General features: G+C 39.1%; 1 protein-coding gene across 1 annotated transcript; it reads left to right on the top strand.

The window, feature by feature from the left end:
* Positions 1-1,033: 1,033 nt before the first annotated feature.
* Positions 1,034-26,034, top strand: MAP3K15 (mitogen-activated protein kinase kinase kinase 15; the record flags this gene model as incomplete). Its single annotated transcript, XM_009700223.1, has 17 exons — positions 1,034-1,129; positions 2,514-2,601; positions 6,381-6,514; positions 7,123-7,250; positions 9,032-9,162; positions 9,451-9,556; positions 12,871-13,028; positions 16,639-16,822; positions 18,920-19,097; positions 20,285-20,459; positions 22,191-22,376; positions 22,571-22,676; positions 23,866-24,076; positions 24,899-25,011; positions 25,178-25,275; positions 25,399-25,475; positions 25,914-26,034. Coding segments are annotated over 17 exons (2,290 nt in total), but the record flags the coding sequence as incomplete, so codon positions are not given.
* Positions 26,035-26,369: the final 335 nt, after the last annotated feature.

The following is a 26,369-nucleotide window of genomic DNA, read 5'->3' on the forward strand; positions in this document are numbered from 1 at the left end:
ATAGATAATACAATTAATAATATAGATAATCAAATAGACTAGAAATTGATATACCAGAATGAAGCTACAGAATGGTGTAGTGTATTTTCACATATTTCTGAAAAAATCTTCTGGCAAAATTCTAATTTTTTGGACATTTGTCCATGTAGCCCTTAATGGTGCTACAGCAAGTTGATCTTGTAACATTCTGCAACTTGACTGTAGTCTACCGTCATGTATTTTAACTAACTGGATCAACAGAGGCTAAGCAAAATCTGAGCGTTTGACTAAACAGATCAAACAGGAATCTAACTAATTTTATTAATTTAATGCACAAAAGTGTTTGGAATAAGAGATTAATTCCTAGATTTACTTTCATATTGATATTAAGTTATATGGTCTCTTCACTTTTCGCTTCAGTGCGCTTAGATGGGATATATATGATACTGGCAAGACACAATATACAATAAGTAATCACTTTATCAGAATTATTGCTGTAGTTTGGTGTAAATATTCATCATCCCAAAACTTGTTTATCGGTATTCAGGCCATAAAAAGTGTACACTGTGAAGGATCTGCTACACTGTAGGTATTTCCCAGTTTAGTTTTACCGTAGGAGTAATGGAGTCATAAAAACCAGAAGTACTTGTCAAGCTTAAAAGAAAGGCTTTACTGATAGCTAGATTAGTGTCAAAGCAATTCACTTTCCATTGAGGTGTCATCAAATACCAAGAAATCTGACAGAACTGTGTAAAAATGGAAGGGGAGCTGAACAACAAACAAATCTCAAAACACTTTGGATAAACCACTATTTTAACAAAGCAGTAGCTTAATCATTTATCAAATTGGAGATAGGATTATAGAATACATAAATAAACTCAAAGCTTCTAGTTGTAAGGAAAATAAATATAATTACATACTGCCTCTCTGAGGTAATTAACTGTGAAAAAGACATTTGCTAAGTGTTTGTAACTGAAAAAAATTAACTCCTCCTTGCTGTATTTCTTCTAATAGTTACATCCAAAGTAATATTTTCTTAATGTGAATTTGACAGCATTTCCAAGTTTGATGAACGATGTTGTTTCCTTTATGTCCATGACAATTCTGACGACTTTCAAATCTACTTTTCTACAGAAAACCAATGTCGTAGGTGAGTTCAGTTTGTGTGGGTATTGCATGCGAGATTTATGTCCTAAATTTATTTAGTAAAGGTTGAAAGCTGACATTTTTGCTTGAGAAATTAATTATTTATTTCTTCACTTCTTTTTTCTTGATGAAGAAGCAATGAGCTAAACTCAGTGCATACTTAAGGTGATGACAGTAATGTCCCATTACACGTGTTGGCTGGTTCTAATCAGTTTACCTACAAGTGGTAAGGTCTGAGAAAAGGCTTAAGCAGCTTATTCTAGTTTTAAACCATTACCTTCTTTTTCTTTGTCTTGACCGTGTCATGTAAGGTACTATATTGGTTTAGGTTCTCTTATGTACCTGTCCAGTTCGATTTAAGTAAGAGCAACCAGATGTAATATAAATTTCTAGCTTATATTGTGTCACAGATATCTGTTTACTGTTTGCACCTGTATTCAAATATTTCCTGATGATATGTTGTCTCTAAACAGTAAGCATGCCAACTGAATTTCAGGCCTAAATCTTTACAGACCAAATTCTTCCTGGGAACTGATATTTGGCATATAAACCTTCTGAATGAAGTAGGAGTGATTTGTTAATACACTTAATATTTGGGGTTGGATGGTATATTTGGTTTTCTTGCAATAATTATTATTGATGTATTACATGGAATAAACTCAGATTAAAGAAAATTATTAGCTCTGCAGAGTGCATTGCATAAAAGATAGGAAATACTAAAATTAATGTTACCTACTCAGCCTTAATTTGGCATCACAATTTGTGTGTTATGAAACATGGTCACATTTTTTAATGCCTTGTTCAGTGCACTACAGGATTCTGTTCCAGAGATGTGTCTGTATTAGTCAGCGAAAGAGATGTGAATAATTTTTAATAATTTAACCATTTGTCATAGCATTTGGAAAAATGTGATTGGCTCAGGCAGAGAATCACATGAAAAGGTGGTCTTGTACTTAAGGATCTCCATCCCAGAGAACTAGATGAAATTAGTTAAAACTCTGTAAATCAATACTTAATTTTTTAATATCTCAGCTTTTTCTCTAATTACATTTGTAAAGACAAGGCCATACTAAGCACTTCTCATCAAAATGTACAGCAAAAATATTTGAGTTGGATCTACCAAGATTTTACTATGCAATTACAATAATAAGCAAGTATTGGGTTCTGCTACAGCAAATAAAATTATTTTATAAGTTTTCAGTGTGTGTTTGATGTTCTTCCTCATTTAAAATAGGATAAATATGGAGAAAGTAAGTAGTGAAAGAAACCTATGAACATGCTAGTCAGTTTATTATCTTGAAAGCAAAGCCCATCTTGCGAAGAATCTGTTTAATCTCCTTCCAAAAGGATATTTTTCTTTGATCCTGTGCTATTTATTGCTTTTGTAGATTCTGTGGGTTGGTGAAAGAAATTTTATCTGATGCAGTTGGCAGTGCTTTGGAACTAGAAGGAGAAATAGATGGAGACTCATTGGAGGTATGTCAAGGATAAAAGATCCAAGGACTCTGAAACTTGTTCTCAGTCTTCCCTGCACTTTCATATCAGAAAGATAATAAATAGCATTTAAACTCCTTCACTGTATATGAAATTTCGACTCTTACAAAACTATTTGTACACAAGACTTGCATTCATTTGACAAAAACACATTTTTGATGAAGTGAGCCTGTTACTACTGTAAACTGTATAAATCCCTAATGAAGGGTGTTCCTGATCTTGTATTTATGTTGCAAACAATCTATAGATGAGAATCATCTGATATCAGCTGGCTTAAGTGGATAAAAAAGAATAAGATAATAAATAAATTATAGGAAAAAAACATTTAGCAAAGGTACTTCAGTTTTTCTGGCTGGTACCTGATACTATTACTACTCCATGTAATTTCATTTGACAGGCTTTTTCCATCACAGAGATCTGCAGATATTTAGGATCGGATTAACCCATTGTACTCTTTACTTGTCACTGAAACATCCGTGTTAGGAACCTAGTAGCTGTAGGCTTTCTTTATAATCAGTACAGAAAAAACTTGGAAAGGGTTATTCACATTTTATGTGGGCTTAGGTTAGGCTTAGGTGAATCCATGTCTTCATAAGACACTGCCTTGTAGCAAATGTCCAGATTTGTAGCACTAAGTATGTATCCTGTGCTTCTCTTTATTTGTTTTGAAATCTGAAAAGCCATCATAAAAAGTATGTTGTAATTTTTATTTGTGATCAAGCAAATTCAGTCAATCCGATTAATGAGTGTAAAAACCCTACTGTGGTTTGTCTGAGCTGGGTTTATTTCTGACTGTGTCTCATTCCAGCAATTCTCTTAGGCTTATGGTTCAGAGCAGCTCTTTATGACAGTGAACCTTTTGCAGTACTGAGGCTTCAGAAGAGGATTAAGAAAGTACAAGACCTTCTACTGTACTGTTGACTGTCATTGTATATGGTGGGGGAGAGTTTGCACTAAGTTTGTGCATAGTGGCCACAGAATTCTCTCCTCAAGTGAAAAGGACAAGATATGCACATCTATTAAGCTCAGCTTAATACATACATCTGAGGTTTCAGGATAGGCTCAGGGCTTTGCCTTAGCAAAGACAGGGTATTATCTATAGCTGCAGATTTTACATTGCATACCTATGTACATAGCTAATAGCAGGACAATCTCCAATCAACGCAGTCTATTCAGTTGTTTAATAGTTTCTCAGAGGAAGTGACCTCACCGTGGCTCGAGCCTTTTAAAAACTGAACTGGAAAAATCGCTTGAGAATGCACAGCAGAGAAAATTCCTGCATGAATGAAGGACATATGGAGAAATGACTACAGAAATTAATTTTAAATCTTTAAGCTATATCATTCTACGTATCTTCAAGTTTTCACAATTATCACCTTGTACTTACTGTCTTAGGTCAGGACATTAAAACAGAAATCAAGATACAGAAGGGGAAGATTAATTTGCTTGGCTTATAAATGAGCTAAGACACTTAATGTCTTCCTATGTCTTCCTCCAGCCTGAGATCTTGCATTTGAGAAGAGACAACATGGAAAATGCAGCTTTGTATAGTCTTGATGGGCTTGACAAGCACAGAGAAAGCAGACATTCTTACCATTACTAAAACAACTGTTTATATTTGAGGAAGAGGAAGAAATAACCTTGAGCACAGTTTGGGGGAAGAAAATGTGATTTCAGTCAGAATTTTTACAAGAATGTTGTCTCAAGGGGTTGTATATTTTGGATTGAGGTATTATTTGAAAGCAACTACAGTTTAGTTCTACAGCTAACAAGGATTTGGCAGGAGAGTGAGTGTGGCAGTCTTTTCTACCTTAGAGTATTCACTTCTGGATATTGATATTGAAGAAGTTCCTATCACTTTAAGAGTACCTGCTTAAGCCCAAATAGGATATCCTAGAGATCAGACTCTGCCCTACCACGTTCATACAGAAGGTCAGCTATGAACACTTGTTTACTCATACCTAACGGTTGAATTGCACACCCAGTGGATCGCATATTCAGACTTTTGGCAACCATTTATTCAATCTTTGTAGTTGTTGGAAAGGGAAGAGGCAAATCACATATGTATATACAAGTCTATTAAGCTATCTACGAACTAGCACTGAACTATAAATCTCAACGATTTACTGTGGGACCCAGACTACAGAACACAGATTTCTCCACAGTAATTACAGAGTTGACTTGGGACCAGTCTGTTGCAGATAGGGTTGCTGTCAATCTTAACTTCTGCAAGGTGACTGCTGTCTTTTTTCTGCACAGTTTTATGTCATACGATAGCTGTGAAAGCTAGATATGCTCCTACCAAAGAACCTGACAAGTTCTACATCTGGCGTTTTGGGTCAGTTGTGCCTATCATGTAACAAGATTATGTTATAAACTGTGAAGTGCTGAAACATGGAAAATGGAACTGTATTAAAGTTGTGCTAACTCAAGTTCCACTGAGCAAAATATACTGTCAGGATAAACGACAGACGTTTTTTCTTTAACACCCTTCATACAGCAGCATGAAACTTGCCCCCTTCGCTGAGGTGAAGAGGGGGGGAGTGTCAGTGACACATGAACATCGCAATACTGGAGCTGCAATACAAACTCGGAAGATGCATCAAAGAAATAGATCTCAAGGCTGCATTCTGTATGAGAGTCTTACTGGATGAAGCAGAAAAAGTGGTCATTGACAGGAATGTCAATTGTTATGGCCATTGTAAAAAGGTTTTCTGGTTTGTTGGGTTTTTTTTTTTAATAGACAATTCATATGATGCCACGGAGAATACCCTGCAGTTTTCCCATATGGGACATCCTCTTGGATTTGAGAAGATACTAGGGGAGTTCTGTGTACTCCTGATAATATCTGAGGCTATGAAACTGTCCAATTCCTTTCTGAACTCTTTGCAAAAGTGATTTTTCAATATCCTTTATCAGTTCCCTGATTTGAATTAGGGGTGTGCTGCTTAACCCAACTTCCACAAGAAATTTGGGTTTATTTAGTGTCTAGGATGTACTTTCATTAATGTACTTTCATTAATTATCATTCATCAATAGGCTTTTTCACTGACCTTTATAGTAGGAGAGCTCTGTGGTAAGATCACCATCTGAGACAAGACCATGAGGTGGTGGAAATTAGTGTAGCTTTACTGAAGCCAGTGAACCAGCAATGAGTTCTTCAGCTGGCAATATGACCCAGCATGTTTCAGCAGCAGTGGAAACCAACGCTTCATATATTTACTCATCCTTTGACAAGAGGAGCTTTGGGTTTTTTTGCCTTTTGGAAAAGCTCATAATGAGGGGAATATGTCAGACAAGAATTTTGCTGTGGCTAAGCTCAAATGAGAGTTTAGGGTCTTAAAACAGTGTTCACCCACTGTAATGAGAATGTCACTTATATCTATTTTTTAAAACATTGCTTTCAAAATTATAGGTTATGTTCCATACATTTACATATTCTGAAGGCTCTGTCAGCAATTCTTAGAGATGATGCCTGAATGTGTTCTTTTGACAGCACTGCTTCATTGAATTTGGTTTAATGTTGTGTTCCTTGTTTGGGTGAATGCAGTTTGAAGTCGGTTAGGGAAGACTGTTTTATAAAGCAAGTAACATGGAAATTTTACATGTTGTATTATGCACCAGACTGGTGGGTAACCTGCTGTACTACTCTGTGCTGTATTAACTCAGTACAGTACGTAACTGTTGTTAAAGCTCTCTGTAATGTTAAATGTTAATGATAACAATTTCTGTGCTGCTTTGTTTATCTTCCCTGCTTGCAGTATGAATATGATTATGATGAGAATGGTGACAGAGTAGTTCTAGGCAAAGGTACTTATGGAATAGTTTATGCTGGAAGAGACCTTAGCAATCAGGTCCGAATAGCCATCAAAGAAATACCTGAGAAAGACAGCAGGTAAGACCTAGTTTATAGTTGTACGTACACTGCTAATGAAACTGCAGTTGTTTGCTGAAAACTTTGCATGCATTTCTATGTGGTTAGTTTATAAAATCCCAGTACACCAAAATTCAATTATTATTTCCTCCTAGTATTCAACAGTACCCTTTTGAGACTAAGGACTTTTTATTTTTTTAGAAAAGATATGATATATCATAAATAATACAGTTTGATAATCTATATGTATATCATAGATTCCAGAATAAGACGTATTTTGGATTTTAAGTTGCAGCTGTATCTCATTTGTATTCTTTTCGGGAAGGGGGAAAAGCATAAAAGGAGTTTTGGAGCCAAAAACAGTACTATGTAACAATATAGAAGAAAGGCATGTATAAATTCTTTGAGGGCATGTTTCTCCTTCAGGGTTCCTCTAAGATCTACCTCTGTACTTTTTCTGACTAGACAGCCAGTTACACTGCATTTTGAAGATTATGGACAATGTGTTTGCTGAGAATTGGATCAGTATCCCTAAAATCCATTCTGTTTACAAACTAGCATTTAAGCGTAGCCTAGAACCTTCTCCTGCATGATGAGATACAACACAATTCTTTTTTTTTTTTTAATAGGTATTCTCAACCTCTTCATGAAGAGATAGCACTGCATAAATATTTAAAGCATCGAAACATTGTCCAGTATCTTGGATCTGTTTCAGAAGATGGACACATTAAGATCTTTATGGAGCAGGTACCAGGAGGTTTGTATCATTCTGAGCTTAGTCTCTCAAAGGAATCGAAAGCAGTTGGGACTCTCAACTTATTGAAAGCCAATAGATGTGCACTTACTGTGTTTGTGCACTGTGTATGGTTTTTCTGTAGAGACATTAACTACAGGTGGCATTCTTATATAAAGAATAGATTTGAAGTGTACAGGTCCGAGTACCCTCTCCCCTTTCTGTAACAATTATAAACCTAGAGAAAAGTCATTGAAAGTATTTGGTATGAAATACTCATGTGTTAGAAAATAGTGGAGTTAGAGCTGTATAGTTCATTTAGCCTGAGCGTCTGAATGATGAGCTTTTAGAATAAGTTTCTGTTGAGCAGTAACACTGATTGAGTAATTAAGTATTATTTTGTAACTGCTGTATACGAAGCAGTGCTATTTCCTATGTAGATTAGAGATTAAAGTTATAAGCTTCCCAGTTTTGCTCCTCTAGTCTTCTCTGCGTTTTAAGTCCTTGTATATTCTCTCTAGGTTATGTTTCCATCTCCCTTTTGCTATTTGCTCTTCAATGTCAAGGATGTGTCAGAATGAGTGTTAAATTCTTGTATGACTATAATTTGCAAAATAAAAACAGAAATAAGAAAACCAAGAAAAAAGGTTGAGGTTTTCTAGGGAAGGTCCAGACACAAACAATCAAAGTGTAATTAAATACATCTGAGGCATTCAACATAGGGAAGTTGTTTAATTTTTGAATTCCTGTGACCTTCTCACCTGAAAGCTGAGACACTTTGACATGTATGATGCAAGCAGATGTGATGAGTTTATACCAAGATTTCCACTTGTTTTCCTGCACTTGTTAAAAGTATCAACTGGTGGTGTTTACATACCTTTTATTTCCTGTTCATATATGCACAGTACAGTGTGCTGTGATTAGTTGCTAATGTCAAGATTATTGAACAAATTCAAGTATTTTAAACTCTGCAACTAGTCTTTAAAAGGAACCAGCTGTTCAGATTATGCAAGACTCTTCACAGAAACTTCACTTTAGAAAGCTGTTGGTGTGGACTGAACATCCCTTTAGCTGAATTTGTCTGGCATCAAATAGACCCACTGCATGTAGTTTATTAGGAACATAAAAAGCAGAACTGTCTTTATTTTACTTCATGATTAAAATACTTGTGTTATTTAAAAACAGACTAGATTTATTACAAGTAGGGGAAGTGTGGATGACCTATCTCCTACTCTGAGCATCCAATACTTGATTTCTTTCAGGACCTTTCTTTCCTCTGTCTCTGACTATAGAGTCATAGAATCATAGATTAGTTTGGGTTGGAAGGGACCATTAAAGGTCAATATTTCCAGAAATTAATCACATATTTGCAAGGAAAAGACTCTTTTCCTTTTTTCTTCTCCCTTGCACACCTCAAGTAAATCAAGTTCTCTTTGCCCATGCATGTGGTTCATGTAGTATAGTGTATAACAGCATACAGTGTTACCTGTAGCCATTATTTCATTGAGGGCTAAACGGTTGCTAGTCCTAGTCTTAACAGACTGAAGTGAGGGAGATGCATCCAGCCCTGTTGTAACGTTTATTCCTGCTATGGAGGTGGAAGCAGAGCTGGCAAGAAAGAAATAAGCAGTCAAGAGCAGCAGCAAATTATGTGCTTTGAGAGATCTAGGAGAATTTGACTTAATTATAGTTACTGCATTTCTCTTTTATTAGAATATTGAGCAAAGGCTTAATCCAGAATTAAATGTTTCATGTTAATTTGGGGATTTTGCTATCTTGATACACTTTCTTCTTAACTCTTGTAGGCAGCCTCTCAGCTCTTCTAAGATCTAAGTGGGGCCCAATGAAAGAACCTTCAATTAAATTTTACACCAAACAGATTCTGGAAGGCCTTAAGTATCTCCATGAGAACCAGATTGTACACAGAGATATAAAGGTAAATTTTCCTTTAGTGTGTCTTGTGTGATTTGCTTTTTATCTTATTTACTTCAGTAAGTTTTACTCTAAGCTGAAGTAGAATTTTTAATACAATTTCATGGAAGCTTAAAACAAAAGGAAAGAATAAAACAACGCCTTCTCCCTAGTGCTCCTGGAAAATTCCTTTGTAGAAAGGTGTATTACAAAGATAACTGCAAACTTGAAGGAGTATTGAGATTGGGATTTGGAACCTGTACTCATCTGTCTCCCCTCCCTGCTCCCTTTCTCTCTCTCATCCAAACCACAGGGCGATAATGTTTTGGTGAACACCTATAGTGGCGTGGTAAAGATATCTGATTTTGGTACTTCCAAACGGCTGGCAGGAATCAATCCATGCACTGAAACATTTACAGGTAAGACTAATTTTGCAGAGTTTGTAAGGGTTTTGATCATAGATTTAGAGTTAGATCCAAGGGGCTCTTTGGATTTGTGATGAAAACACAATTAGGTCTCTGTTTTCAAGGAAGAGTGAATGGGAGTGTGATCACCATGAAACAGGCTTGCTATCTTTCCCTTTTTTTTTAAGTAATTTTCTTCCATTTTACTTTTTTTTCTTAAACTTCTTAAGTGTGATGGGATAATAGTTTTTCTTCTAAGTAGTTTTCATTAAGTAGCAATGGATTAGTTGCAATTACATCTGGAAACACTTGAATATAGCAACTTTTTCATTTAATAATCTTGATATTAGTAACTCATGCATGCACACTTTCTTGGAGTATGTGTAAAAGTGCAGAAAACAAACACAAAGTTATTAATACTTTCAGTTTTGAGGCATTAATTGTAAAACCCAATCAACTGGCTAACTTGGTGTTATCAGCAGTAAAAATAACAGTTTACATAAAAATACTAGGCTAGTATGTTATAGAAAAGCTTTTGTATACAACAAGGTAGTAAAAACTTGTAATATTCAGGGAAAACAAAATTTGCTGAGTAACAGCTGAAACTCCACATTGAAAAATGAATGTATGATCACATAATTACTCAATTCTTTTATCAGTGGAGATACAGGTAACATGATGTTTTCACTTGTTACATGGCCAAAGGCTGATACCACAAATCACAGGCCTCATACTGGCGTGCCGTATAAGGAAATGGTACAGAGACACAGCCATCAGTCATGTGTGTGGAAGGCAGAAGACAACAACCTCCATCTAAGTGATAATCAAGGCTTTCCATTACCTGTCTGGTGGGAAATCTGCAGTTCCTCCAGCTTTCTTACAAAGGAAGCCATAAAAATAAAATTATTAAGGTTCTGAAATAACCTGTCTAAGCTTTTTTTACTCATTATTAGCAAAGCTTGTGAATTGGAAACTGGGCCTATACTACATCATGATCTGAACACAGCATGTGATGTCTGCATCAATAGCTCATGAGATCAACATGTCATCAGGTGCAGGCCTTTGAAACAAATCAATTTCCTGCAAAGCTGTAAAGGTTTTAGTTAGAATCAAATTAAGTTAAGTTAGGAGTCCTTTAAAGAGAAGGAAAAAATTATCATTTGTCCCATTTGGAATCATAAATGCAGCACTTGAATGTTTTGTCAGGAATGAAGAGCTACAAGAAGCAATCTATAGATGCTACAACAGATAAATACATAAATAACTGTATGTCTGAACAGAGCTGGTTAAACACTGGCTTCTCAAGCATTCCTTTAAGGGGTTTCACCATTTTTTCCAAACAAATTATTCAACAAATAATTTTCTCATGAATTATCTTGCTTATGCAACTGACTGGATAATTCTTAAATATGTACAAGTCTCTTGTGGTATCTGGAAAATAATATTTTCAGGTTCTGTCTGCAATGTTTCTCCTTGCCATTTTTGTTAGACTGGTTCAATGCAGTTACACTCCATGGGAAAGAGATGCATTACCACATGGTGTGATGTATAACTATACCATGCTTCTCATTTCTGCAGGATATTCTGAAAACTTTACGTATATAAAGGCATTCCATAATGTAAAAGTTGAAGTCATGGAGTAAGACCTTTTTGTGGCTATTAAAAGTTATAGTCCAAAGACAAATTTTGGCCCAGAAAGCCACTATTATGGCTGATTGCTATTATGGTTAGAGCAGATACTAGAGGAAAATTTCTGTCTTTGCCTGTGTTTTACGTACTCCTTAGTGGCTTTTTAGCAACTGGTTGTTATTAGAGATGAGATATGGAGAAATGGTATCTGAAGAAAAGCCACCATACTGTAATAAAAGGAGGTAAATCTTTCCTTGTGCCCTTCTTTTTCTCTTACATGTTTGCAGCCCTGTTTGTGCCTCAGAGATGTAATTTACCATGAGAATACATGTTTTAACTAATTCTCATTTTGGATTTAAAATCAGGAAGCAGGTAGCTATAGCCCAGAGGGTCTGAAAAGGTCTCTTGAAATTTGTTTTGTTTCTTAACTCAGTACATAAACGCTTTGGATTTTAGGCATTATGCAATATGATCACGCGATTTGAAGAACCAGACTAATAGTGGTTTAAACATTATATCCTGCCAGTCAAGACACACAGCCTGAGGGCAAATCTGTGGCTTGAACTTCTGTTCTACAGCAGTCACATGTAATGAACATAGTAATATCCAATCCCTTTTATCTTCACCAGATGTCCTTTACTTAATAGTTCAGAGTTTTACCACAGTGTAATTTTATTGAATTCTTAAGAAGAAAAATAATTTGATTTAAAGATGTCATAACAGAGCTAGTAGGAATTCACATGGAGAAAGTACTGTAGTGTTCAAAACACTAAGAACACCTATAGGTTTCTGTTGTTGATGTGGACTGTCTTCCTGTAAAGACCTCTTGTTAGCTGGGTTAGTATATGACTGAATATCAATGATTCCAAATTGACGATCTTTTATTTCATTTTTACTGTTCTTTTTGTTTATCAGTACTGTAACTAGTATTACAGTCAGATTGTCTACAGACAAACTTTAGAGTCATTCAGATTCATCTGCCAAGAGCCAATTGTAGGCTTAGGCAGGATCTTATTTTGCCAGCATGTGTAGCTTTACAAGCTTCAACAGATTTCTTTCCCCCCCCCCTAACCTTGGATGTCAGAAATTCTAAGCACATCCAAAAGACTTTCTGGAATTGCAATTTATGATGAGTTCCCTTATTTTTTTAGTTATCATGTAATTGATTTACCTTGATTACAACCTTGATTGTTTTTGTGTAAAACTTGGGATTTTTTTTAAATGTTCTTATCTTTATTATCGTATATTTACAAAAATAGCTTCTTTTCAAACTAACTTTTTGAAATTCCCTGTCACTACTATTCTCATTACAGGGGTAAAAATATGAAAAATTATTCTCATTAAGACTATCTGTCACATTGCAGGTTTTCATCACCTCTTCCATGCATAATCTTTACAATTTAGTGTCTGCAAAAATAGTTTGATATAATTTTATGTTCTGAGGAAGCATGTGGATTATGTGGAGAATATACTTTCAGCAGTTTGAAGCCTTGTATTAGAAAAGGGGCAGGGGAAAGGTAGTTTATAGAAAAGCTGTTAAAACCTAATTTTCTGTCTAGTTTTCAGTGCTGATATGGGAAAACAAATATTTTGACTATATAGGTTGCATTTGACAATTTTTGGCTTGCTTAGTGGTATGTTAATTCTCTTTAATAAAAACCAAGACCGTAACAATTGACTATTCTTTTTGTCCTGACTAGGAACCTTGCAGTACATGGCTCCAGAAATCATCGATAAAGGACCACGAGGATACGGTGCACCAGCTGACATCTGGTCACTAGGTTGTACCATTATTGAAATGGTGACAGGCAAACCACCATTTCATGAACTAGGGGAGCCTCAAGCAGCAATGTTTAAAGTAAGTACAGATTTTTTGCTATAGAGTTTATGAATTTTCAAATACTAACTTAATTTTTTAATATTAATTTAATTGGTAGGAAACTTTTGTTACATGGGTTGTTTTGCACAAAGCCACAGTTCTTAACTCTCACTGCTTAATCCTTCTCTGCTCTAAGCTGTATAGTTCTAGAGGGTAATCCTTTATTTTTGTGCTGGAAATAGGTCATGACTCAGAGCAGCAGTCTGAAAAATGAGTGAAGACTTATGAAAACTAATATTCTCTACCCTCTTACTTCTCTCATCTCTTGCTCTTGCTTTATGATCTCCTTCTTGGCAACCAGTCTCTCCAGTAATGACAACCAATTTATTTATGCTCCTTTTAAGTCTTTTTTTATAAGCCTTCCTCCCAGAGTATCTGTTTGCCTTGTCTTTCAAAGGCCCAGTCTCTGCAACATGGTAGGAAGCTATGGTGGAAGGGGGCAGGGGCTAACTTGCCAGGATTTCTGTTATGTACTGAAGGAGTAAAATACTCTATTTTACTTCCTAAGTTCTTTGGATCAAAGCTACCTCCTTGGTAAACTGTTGCCACTAGGACTTTATTTCTCTTTGTGTATCTGTTTTCTAATGCACAAATTAACACCTGGGAAGAGAATGCTTCAGATAGTTTTGATAATAAATGTATTTGAAAAAGTTACTTGTTCTAACTCTGAAACTAATAGTAGAGTAAAAGCAATGATGTGATAACGTGTCGCATACACAGACTGAAAAGTTTTGGTTCTTTCACTGGCTTGCAGTAGACCTTTAGTGAAGTACTTATGTTTTCACTTATGCTTCAGAGTCCTCATACAGCATTAGTATTATTCGTGGAACCACAGTAGCAAAATCAGATCTTTCTCAATAAGTATAGTAAGCTGGGCTGCAATTCAGCATGGCGCGTTACTACTAGGCCTTGTCCGATGCGCCGCAGCTAAAAGGCAAAGAAAGTGATGGTTATGGGTTTTGATGTAGTTATTTCAACAGTATAATATGTCACCTTGGTGGTGTTGACTTGTGACGCTACCTCAAAAGAAGCTGCCTGAGTGAAAACAGTTTGATTCACTACAGCTTTCATAGAATCATTTAGGTTGGAAAGGACCTGTAAGATCATCAAGTCCAACCGTAAATCCCTCTTTCTTGAGGGAGCCATGGAAAGAGACTTTTTTCCACATCACTGTGAATGTCAGATATAGTTCTGTTGGCAGATGCCTTTTCGTCATATCTATCTGGCGTGTAGTTGAACTGTTCAGTAAGTTGCCTGTCTCATTTTTCAGCACAGTTTATTGAACTCTCAGGAAGCGCTGGTTCAGTTCTGGGTGCTCAATGAGCTCCGAGCAGGCTCCCGAGGGGAGCTCTGGCAGGACCGTCCATGTCCCTACATCCTGCCCATAAGCACTTCCAGGCCACAGAGCTGTTTTCTGAAGTCTCAGAATGGGCATTTTTAAAAATACATTTCTTGCCCTTCTTTCTTCAAGGATGTGGCAGAGCTTTTAGCATTGTTACTGCAGACTGCGTTAATGTGCTAAAACCAGCATTTGGTTTTGTTTTCTGTTTCTTGGGTCTGCTGGCATCTGCTTGGAACTGTCTTGCTGGGCTTTGTAAACTGCAAACTGTGGTTTCTTTTTGCTGTGTAATAAAAGTAAGCAAGCTGGAAGCTAGGTTTGAAGCCAGGAATGAAGCAGGCCAACTGGGCAGGAATGTAAAAAGAGCAGAAACCTGGAGAACTTGGGATATTGAACTTCTGAGGTCCCCACCTCCACACATACACACTCTGTCACGCACAGGGCTGGTGAGGAGAGGGGAGGTCTAAGCCTGGCTGTGCAGTCACCATAGAAATTGTAAATGACCAAAGAGCTGGACAAAGTAGAGAAAAGGGGCTAGAGTGAACCGAAAACTGGAAATATTTTCTGGCTGAGTGTATGTTGTGTGGTATTTCTTCTGTAAGCATAGTATGTGTGCATCTGGTTCTGTGTGAAAGGCGTGCAAACAAATGACATTCAGCAGAGTTAAACTAATGTTGCCACAGAATTTCCAGATGCTTGCAACAAAACTTATTCCCCTTGAGCTACAGAGATTAAGATAAGAGAAGAGGCATGCATTCAAATTTCCTGGTCCTGGTTTGGGCTGTGCATAAGGGTATAATCTGTGACCAGCGTGCTATCAGCTTGTGACTACCCTAGCTGAGGCTGCATGAGTCGGTCCCCAGTGTGCACAAGAAGTGGGCTGACCATGGAGATGGGCACGACTGGAGCACTTGTCAGAGCACAGCCAGCAGGTGACTGTCTTCTCTCTCTGCTCCAAAGCAAAAATCTTGCCGGGCTGACATTTTGAAGTGGTGAAACTATATACCCCATTATAAAGCACTGTCCAAAATGCACATGAGGTTTTACAGATCAGATAAAGATGCTCCATCAGACATGGTAAACATACAGATGTTGTATCCTGCCAACAGGACATAACATCAATTTATTTATTTATTTATTTATTCAATTTATTTATTAAATACAGCAGTTTAATTGTAGAGCTTAGAAGTTGCGTATATTAAAAATGTTACATGCAGGAAACACTGAGTTTTGAATGTGCTTAGAGTCATGGTTTGGAAGGCCTTAATGCACTATTAGGATTTTATATTCTGCACGGTCATTCAAACAGAAGGACAACTGCTCATCGCTTTTTCCCCTCAGCTTGCTTTGAAGCTGAACCACTACTGTGAGTGCCTCATGGTGCCACTGTGTGTTAATGAAGCTGTATAACAAGATTATTTAAAAGCAACTGGCACTTGTTTAACTGCTGGGCTACTACCTCCCTTGTGGCCACTACCTTTCTGCTTGTTCTCCAGAGCCTGTTTTATGTAAAGATGCTGAGACTACAAACCATAATTTTGCCAGCTACATGCCATACAGTGCACGTGTGTTACACAGCTCTCGCTTCAGAACATTTATGCCAGATTGGCATTAGAGAATAAGAAGGCAGTGAAGGAGCTTGAAAAATCACTAGGGAGTAACCTGTAGAAGCACGTTTTTCATTACTTAAAGAAAGAGTTGGGGGGGGGTGTCTTGTTAAACCTTTGGACATCATGTGATTTTCAGTTAAATAATGCTGAAAGGCTAAGGAAGACATCTGGCCTGAGTGCCAGGGGTGGTGACAAGGTCTGGCAAGGTCCTTGTGAGCATTCATACAAGCAAATATGGCAGCGGCAGGAGCAGGACAGGTGCAGGCCCCAGGCAGGCGGTGCTGGCGGAGGAAGTTACTCCTGTTCCTAGGCACGAATGTGCTGGAGGAGTCAGCAGCTGAGAGACCCAGCACTGGGCAGGGGTGCTGGGGAGCAGATGCAATGGCTGGAGGCATTTGTGGCTGGTAGGAGAAGCACCAAGCTTGGTGTGGATAATGAAGGTAGATGGTTGGATCCATCCCTACTTTGACATCTGTGTAATACCACATGGATGTTCATGCCATGTCTGCAATGAAGAAAACCAGGATTAGAACCACATTGTCACTTCACCTGGATCACTCCTTTTGAGTGAGAAAAAAGATCAGATGGTCTCCTTGCAGTTGTTTAGCAAAAATAATCTGTATTTGTGTTTTACTTGCAGGTTGGGATGTTTAAGATTCATCCTGAAATTCCAGAATCAGTGTCGCCTGAAACAAGGGCCTTTATTTTGCTCTGTTTTGAACCTGATCCTAGTAAACGTGTTACAGCATCTGATTTGCTCAGGGATTCCTTCCTGAAACAAGTAAACAAGAGCAAGAAAAGCAGAATTGCATTCAAGCCTTCAGGTAAGGAATTATCAGACAAATCCCGGTCAACATAATCATTAAGTGTTATATAAAAGATTGGAATCATTAAGCACTCTCTTTTACAAGGACATTTATCGTGCCAGGAAAGCAGCAGGAACTCAACTGTTGAAAGTGCCTGTGATTTGTAATTAGACATATTGAAATTTAACAATACCCACAAAATATGGTGTCTTGCTTATTTTGTGTTTTGTTTGCTGAAACCTCCCAACTCCCCAGAAATAAATGCCTCATTTACAGAATTAGAAAAATGACATTTGGTGAAGAGTTTCTAAAGCAATTCTACATTTTAGATTCACAATTATGTGCACTTCAGAGATCTGAGTTTTATAGAGTACGTGTTTGGCACTTGAAAATGTGGGTCTATTAGGTGTTTGGGTCTACATGGGTCAGCATTTTCAAACTTGAGATGTAACTTGGAAATTTGGCACACAACATCTAGCTGAATTGGTTTCAGTAAGGAAATGGGCATTCTCTCTCGTCCTGAGGGGCACTCAGCACTGCAATCCCTGCAGTGACACTGGAGTAACAGGAGAGCTCACCCTGCTCAGCCACAGCAAAGGCAGTCAGGAGCTATTGGCAGGCTGTAGCCTTCTGCCCCACTGCAATAATGTTCTCTTGTGGCCTTTTCAGCCCTTGTCTGAGGACATTTTCCTGGAAAAATTGTGTGGCATTAGAAAGGGTGGAGCTTGCCTTGTTAGCTGCTCTGGGAGCAACAGGCTCTTTGTCAAATACCAGGGGAGGTGCAGCTGTCTTCTGCACGCCCTCCCTCCTCCTGCCTTCCTCCTTTCTTCTCTTCTCCCATTAAATAATGAGGTTGTGGAGCTCCTTCAGATGGCCTGAGGATCTGGTGCTGCAGGGTTAGGCACTGAGCTGCAGCAAGAAGCAAGCCAAGTGCTGGCCATGGACATGAGCAGAGTGGGCAAATTCTATGAAAACTGTTTATTGGGTGAGGGGAGGGAAGGGCAACATGGCTGCAGCCGAGTGTGTGCTTCGCTATGCCAGAGCTGGGGAAAGCCATGCTGGCATCTGCAGCCACCTCCAAGGGCAGTTTGGGGGCGTAAGGCAGGTCCTGGCCCGGCACTTGCCACAATCTCAGCTGCAGCTGTTCACTCTGTCTCCTCCCGCTAGCGTTTCCCCCACCACCAATTTCCTTAGCTTTGTCCCCGTCTTTCCATCCTGAAACGCCTTGAACCAGTTCTTACGAGGTGACATGTATTGTTGCATTTCTGTGACTGTTTAACCTCAGCCATTTGACCATCAATCACGTACCACGGAGTATGTCAGAGCTCTCTGAACAACTTTTGACTTCTCACTCTTTCTCTCCCCAACCTCCACACAGTTTGTAATAACAAGCATCAAAACCTTTTGTAATATTTTAGCCTCATGGATGTGTGCACTCTAAGCTGACGGAACTTCTTCCTTACCTTCCCTATCACACAGCTGCACACTGGCAATCAGGATTGTAGCAAGCTCTCAATATCTGTTATTTTTTTTATTTCTTCTTACTTTCAAGACTAATTGGAAAGAAACAAGAGATTTCCTTCAGACTAGTCCTATGAAAGAGAGTCCTTACAGAGGGCAAGGGGGCATGCGAGCAAGGCAGATGCCTCGGGTGTGAGAGAGGGAGCAGATGCACATCCATTAACAGGGTCTGGCAGAGGTGAGGAGGGCAGATAAGCAGAGTGCTCTCTGCTTAGAGATAGGGCTGTGGTGGAGCAGCTGATGGTAACCTATTGGTTTGATTCAGGCTCTTTAAACAGCTCTATATCCAGTTGTACCACTTTGTGAGACCAGCACCAAGGGGGAGCGTGTGTGCATGCACGAGAGGGTATCAAAATGGCATTTCATGTGAGTATCTAGCTGCTTTGCTGTCTTTGGGTTCAACAATTAGCTCGTTCACACCTTTTATTGCTTATGCATAAAATGATTTTTGAGTTATATTGCTGCTTTCAAGGTTACCTCTCAGCCATTTTGCAAAATGAGGTCTTGATATCACTGAAGATGATCACAGCTCTTTTAAGCACATTGCCCTTTTCTGTCTAGTTCTGTTACATGTTTTATAATGTCTGTTCATAGATTACAATCGTAATACATCCCTCCCACTGCCAATCCATGGAGAACAGGCTGGCAGTAGCAGCAGTGAGCATGGCTCTGTTTCGCCAGACTCTGATGTACAGCATGACATGTTTTTCGAAAGGCCAAAGAGATCCATTTCAGAGATTCAGACAAAGCATCCTATTTCCCATTTACTAAGGTAAAGCAGTCACTTTTCACTTGAACAGCCATGAAGGGTTATGTGGATTTAATTCACATTGTATTTTATCTGAGGACAATTTCTTCACATAATGACTAGATAAGCAGGTGTGTTAAACAGCAAGAGAGTTGTATAGGCAAGTTACCAGTTAATTTAAATATTGTCTATTTAAATAATGAATAATGATTCTTTCTGCTTAAGGTTTCCACATATTTATATACTTTTCCCTCCTTAGTGAATAAATCTCAGTCGTCTTATTGACTGAGTGTGGATATGGATTCAGGAGTTAGCAGAAGATCTGACCCTTCCATGTACTTAAGAAAAAAATGTGGGAAAGGGGCAGCAGAAAGACATTTCTGCTGCTCAGAGAGTACAAAGCAATACTTTCATAGAATCATAGAATGGTTTGGCTAGAAGGGGCCTTAAAGCTCATCCAGTTCCCACCCACCCACCCCCCCCCCCCCCCGCCATGGGCAGGGACACCTTCCACCAGACCAGGTTGCTCACAGCCCCATCCAACCTGGCCTGGAACACTTCCAGGGATGGGGCATCCACAGCTTCTCTGGGCAACCTCTGCCACTGCCTCACCACCCTCACAGGGAAGAATTTCTTCCTAATATCTCATCTAAATCTTCCCTCTTCCAGTTTAAATCCATTGCCCCTTGTCCTACAGGCTCTTGTAAGAAGTCCCTCCCCAGCTTTCTTGTTGGCCCCTTTAGGTACTGGAAGGCTGCTCTAAGGTCTGCCCAGAGCCTTCTCTTCTCCAGGCTGAACAACCCCAACTCTCTCAGCCTGTCCTCATAGGAGAGGTGCTCCAGCCCTCGGATCATCTTCATGACCCTCAAATAAGTATGTTACAGTATGGGGCCAGAAAAAATGAATAGTTGTTATCTCAGTCCAGGGTTTTCAGCTTTCCTCCCCAAACCGAACTAGTGCTGGCTGACATTGATGCTAGCTTCTCAGCGGGATGAAATCAGCCTTGTGCTTTCGGCTTCAGTGAGGTTTATGCCAGCTGAGGATCTGAGCCATCTTCTGTCTCAGAATTAGTGTTTAACAGTCTGATCAATCCACTGCTGTAGTTTAACTCACTTTTTAACCTCCAAAGTATCCCTACTCGTTTCTGAGAGTACTGCCATGTTGCTAATGCTGAGGTCTCTCTTGTGCATGTGGCCTGGCTGCTGACACAGAGTGCCTGATGAGGGCTCAGCCTTGGATGACAGGAGCACCTCTCCTTCCCTTGAGGATAAGGATTCCGGTCTGTTTCTGCTGCGGAAGGACAGTGAACGCCGAGCAATCCTATATAAAATCCTTAAGGAAGAACAAAATGAAGTTGCTTCCAATTTGCAGGACTGTATTGCACAGGTAATTTCAATTCAGCTCTCCTTTCCTGATGTCAAAGGGAAAATGAGAAGCCAGGTAGTATCATTCCTTTTCTGAAAACTAATAAATGAAGGTGTTTGGATTGTTCCTTCTGAGTATCTTTAAGATCTGGGACGTATAACTGTGTGAGCCCTTTGCTGTTTGAAGGGATAGCAAACACCACCTTTTGCCTGCTGCTGGGCTCTTGGTTTGGAGGGGGAGGTTTGGGGAGTTTGATGTGGGGTTGGGGGGCTGAGCTTGGTGGGTTGGGTGGTTTTGATGTTGCGTTTTGGCTTTTGAGGACATGGAAATGGAACACTAGGTAGTAATAGGTATTATTTGCTTTAAGGATAGAGAACTGATTAACAATTTTTAATTCAAAACATAGGTAAACTAGGTGCCAAGTGCACAGTACATGAATCATAAAAAAGCTAAGGTAGATTTTTCTGTAGAGGGACGGGTTGAGTGGGAAGGTTTAGTGACTTTAAAGAGGAGCAAGAAAAACCGTATCCTCGGTTAACCCACAGCCAGCCAGTGCCACACACCAGTAACAGAATTGGTTGCTTAGCCTTTTCTTCTTAATGTCTGCTTCTAATGTGCCACTGACGTTGTCTAATAAAGCTAGTTTTTCACTTGGACTGCACTCACATAAAGGGGGGGGGCCCTTCCCATGGACTCTTCCCATGGTCTCCCTGGCCAGCCGTTGGTCTTGGCGCAGACGCTTGCAGCGCCGCTGCCAGGGGCCCTGCTGCTCCTGGGGCAGCTCCAGCCAAGCCCAGCACAGGCAGCTGGCTCCACACCACGCAGGGCTTCGCTTCTGCCCCCAAGACTCACGTCCCCTACAAACTTCCTCACGGTGCAGGTCACCTTGCCCCAGACTCAAGGGGGCCTTTACAGGCCCAAGAGAAAGGCCCACAAACTCAGGCTGGGGAAGCAATTGGGGTAAATTTTTGCTCTGAGCTTAAACTGCAAAATAGCTCATAGACAGGACTGAAATTCATATGTGAGATCTTAGAAATAATCAGGGCTCTCAATATTTTCCAGGATAAAGAAGGATTATTTAGTAACAGCAAGTCCTACCTCAGTCTCCAGCTGTTTTGCAACACTGCTGTAATCATCTCTTTTCCACAATTTATGTAATACTTCTCCCTTCACCTGTTAATTATGCAGGTTGTTGTTCTTACTTGGATGGCTTTAATGGTGGGGATTATGAACGGCAAATCATAGAATGAACACTTGAGTCCTATCACTGTATAATCTTAGACCTTTCTCTGACTTATGATAAATGCATATATAAACTTTTTTTTTTTCCTAAGGAAATCAAATGTCTGCATAATTAGATGTAAGTCCAGATTCAGCTTATTGAAAGGATAGCATCTAAAAAATGTGGGTCTCTTATCAACTCACTCCACTGTTTTTATGGAGGAGAGCTGCCCTGCCCAGTACATTGCAGAAATGTGTAGATACTATCTGGAATCTCTTCCCTTTGTGACAGCCACAGTAGCAGTAGACTTTATTTTTTGGAACATAGGAATTATTATTAAAAAAAATTTAGTTAGAAAAAGGTAGAAAATGAAGGCTTTGCAGAAACTAAAGTTCTGTGACTTCTGTGTATCGGTGTGAAATATACATGGGCAAAGCTATAAATTATAACCCTAAAAATACTAAAGCTACTAATTAGATGTTTAATGACTCTGGTATTTACTTGATATACATTCGTTATCTTTTCTCCAGAGCTCTGAAGAACTGCAACTTTCAGTGGCCCACATCAAGCAAATTATTGGGATTTTAAGGGACTTCATACGCTCTCCGGAGCAGAGAGTGATGGCTTCTACCATATCGAAGTTAAAAATGGATTTGGACTTTGACAGCACTTCCATCAATCAGATTCATCTTGTGCTGTTTGGATTTCAGGATGCGGTGAGTTCCTTGCCTAGGGCAAGGGTAGAGGAATTCTTCCTGGCCAGAGCTCACCTCAGGGGTTTGCAGCTTCCTCACTCTTCCTCACCCCTCTTCCTCCTTGTACTGCAGAGGGGCTTGAATGTGTCACAGTCTTTCCTAAGGTGTAAGCAGATGTTGTTTCCTGCTACTTTTACTTGCTTTTTTATTTATAGGTGAACAAAGTATTAAGAAATCACTTAATAAGGCCCCACTGGATGTTTGCAATGGATAACATAATTCGCCGTGCAGTCCAAGCAGCAGTCACTATTCTTATACCAGGTAAATCAAAGCAGCTGAAAATAAACTTTAAAAAAAAAAAAAAAAGGCAGCTGTTCACCTATCAAAGAGTTAGAGCAATGGAACAGTTTAAATGTTTAATCTGTCAGCATGCCATTAACTGCATCCCATGTGCCACTACGTCAAAGGCACAGGGTCAGAATGTTGTACAGAAAGAAGTGTTGATCTGTAGGATTCATGCTGTACTTGCAGTACAAAAGCACATAACGAGATGATAACCAGTGGTTCTGTACCACCAATATGGTCCAACCACGACAAAAAAAGGCAAATTAAATTCACTTCAATCTGGAGCTTTTCTAGTAAGAAAGAAAATGACCCTGTACAACATTTTAATGACATCCAAGGTGGGTAACACTGCACAGGTCTGGTTATGTGTTCTGCAAAATGATTACTGAGCTGTGGAACAGATGCAGAGAAGGTTGTGCATTAATAGGAGGAGGAGTATGATTTTAGCCTACAGATGGGTAGTAGGAAAAATCACCATCAGCGATGAGGACTAAGAACTGTCTAGGAATAAGTCTAAGTTTGAAATCTGCAAGTAGTTTTGGAACTGAAGTGCTGAGCACCCCTTCCAGCATGAGAATGTTTTGAGAGCACTTAGTGATTGTGAGCCCTTTCACTCCAAAGTTGCTATGGCGTTTAAGCCAATCGACCAAGTATTTTAGGACTTCGTAGGAGAAAAATGGCAGCTATTCTTTGGTGGGAAGGGTGGCCACCTGCAGCAAGTTCTGAGAGAACTGCAGTTAGAAATGCCACCTGGAGAAGAAGGCGGCTTTGTAAACGCTTTGGTCCAGGGCATTAGGGGAAAACAACTTTAAATCTTTTTTTTAAAATGCAAGCTTTCAAGGGTTTCTCATTAGTACATTTTATTAACTGTCTTGTTATTCATTTCATCACAAATGTATTTGTCCCCTCTACAGCTACCTACCTGTACTGGTATGCTACAGCTGAGCTATGACATCATTTTAGAATTGATGTCAGAGAACGTGTGATCCAGCTCGCATAAGGCTTTGCTACTCCCCTGCTCAGTACTACAATAATACATTGTGCAAACAGTCCACTTCCTCAGCTGAAGCTCCCCCACCCGCAATAATAAAGAACAAACCGCAATACCGCTGAAGACAGACTTGTCCAAAAAAATTCTTATTCTTACACTGTTTCCTTTTACCAGAGCTTCGAGCTCACTTTGAGCCAGCATCAGAAACTGAGGGAGGGGACAAAGACGGCAATGAAGTAGAGGACAGTTTCCAGTCCACTGAACAAAACAGGGCTGAAGATCCCGCCATCACATCAGGAGTCAGCACCCTTAGTTCTGTGGTGTCGCATGAGGCTCAGCAGCAGCTTAGCCTGGAGTTAGGCAGACTTAAACAAGAGACCTTAAGGTAACCCTCCTATAAAGACTGGGGATTTATTTTCACGCAGTCTTTGAAAAGCTCTCAGATGTTGCTTTCTACAATGACATGAACACACATAACATAAATACTGCTCACTTACCTCGTGATAAAGCAGACCTTCCAAGAACACAAATGGATTCAGAATACGCAGGCAGCACCAGTATGACAACTCAACAGTCTTCAGTATAACTTTTGTTTCTAATTCATTTTTTCAATTGTAGAATGTCATGTTGGATTTCTACTGGTAAGTAATTAGGCTTGTGCAACAGTGCCAGTTTCCTTCTTCCTTCCTTTGCTCCTTGGATGCCACCTGACCCAGAGGCAGTGCCCTCAAAGCTGTTCCTGCAAGGAAAGGCCAGAGCAGTTCTGCCTTGGTCCACGGGCCAGGCTGCCCATAAATTAGTAGAAGCAGAGCTCAGCAGAGCCCTTGTCCTGTTTCTCATGGGTTACAACTGTAGGCTGCTGTCAGTGCATTAACAACAGCTGAAGACGCCATTCTTCTTTATGGATATGATGTAAATCTGTGATCAGAAAGTCCCTGCTAAAACATCAGTGTCATACTGTTCAGCAGTAAATTACAGTATAAAGGCAGCAACTCTGCCTGCAAAACAATAGGAACAGAATTTACAAGCTCTTTACTAAATTCTGCAAAGATGAAAGCCTTAAAGTGCACGAAATCTGCAAGCCATAAAATACATTACTTAAGAGAGTATCTATCTATCCTTTGGTAGTCATTAAAAAAGACAAATTTTTTTTCAGCTAGACTTACTATCGGTATGGTTGTATCTGCTCTCTCTCACATGCTAACAGGCTTTTGGAAAACCTCATTCAGAAGGAGAAAGAGTATCAGACCCTCTTAAGACAATCTTTGGAGCGAAAAACTCAGGAATTACGCTTGCTTCGATTAAAATTTAAACCCGAAGGTATGAGGAGATACTGCAACTTTTGACAGTTGCAGACAAATATAATGGATCCCATGTTTGTTTAAACGATAAAAGACCATCTACTTTAAGCTTCAGTAGTCTGAAAAACACTGCTTTTACCCTCCTTTTGAGGTATATTAACCTATACATTTGTTTTCTGTTAAAGACTCCCAATGGTCTGCAGCAACTTTTAGAGAGAATGCAGACCCTGAGCTCATGAACTGGCTGAAACAACAAGGAGCAGACTTGGATACCATTAAGCGGGTAAAAAAAAAAAAAAATTAAAACCAAAAAAAAATCACCTTTTAAGAAAAGGTCATTGTAGTCATAATTAGCAGTTTAGTTTCAAAAAAGGAATATTAATTTAGGAATAAATTTGCCTTTTAGTTTGTTGAAGAAGATTATACACTAAGTGCTGTCCTTAATGATATCACTAAAGATGATTTGCACTATCTTCAACTGCGGTAAGTACGTACTTCTTAGTTCATTGTTAAGAGCTTAAGTAGTTTGTAAAAAAACCTTTTTAGAAGTTAGGATATTCAAAAACAGGTCAGTAATAGGTCAGGAGCAACTGCTGTGAATTTCAGCTCTGATGTGCTGTTACAGTGTACCAACTACACCTAGGGTGCTTCAACCCATCTAAGTTTCAGCATTTATCAAGGGTGAGAGCTATTTCTGCACCCTTCAGGATGATGTAATGATATGGAAAACAGGCATAAAGAACTTATTTTTCCTACCCCTTGATTCAAGTCCTTTCATCATCATTCTGTTTTACATATATTTCTATGCGCTGTCATAACTGGCATATCCTGGGGCTTTCTAGGTTTTGTTTCTTGCTTTCTTTAAAGTACTGAGAGATGAGGGAGTTTTCCCCTAACTGTTCTCCATTCCTCTTCATACAGCGGTGGTCTTCTCTGCAGAATTTGGAATGCAATATTAAACCACCGACAAACATCTGGTAAGACCTCAGAGCAGAAGGTTAAAGCTTCGGAAGGAGAACGTGAAATGGGAATAAGCAAGTGAAAGATACATTCCTAACACTTAAATTATTAGATGTATATATGGACATACAGTGGCCTTGCAGGTTTTGCACAATTACGTAGCTTGTTTGACCATCAGTGTAATACACAGTGAATAGTAACAGCTTTTAAGTCGATGTCATTGCACTTTATTTATGACAGAGTAATGCAGAAGTCAAATGCCTATCACTGCAATACAAAGCCTTAGCTGAGAAAAAAACAAACCTTTTCTGCAAAACAGGTACCACACACCTGAATTGGCTTTAGCACTGTGAAAACTGTGAACTTAATGTGTTACAGTTCTGCTGGCTGATGGATTAGCAGGGAGGGGATATGCTA

Source organism: Cariama cristata, unplaced genomic scaffold (genome assembly GCF_000690535.1).
Source record: "Cariama cristata isolate BGI_N322 unplaced genomic scaffold, ASM69053v1 scaffold44415, whole genome shotgun sequence".
NCBI lineage: Eukaryota > Metazoa > Chordata > Aves > Cariamiformes > Cariamidae > Cariama > Cariama cristata.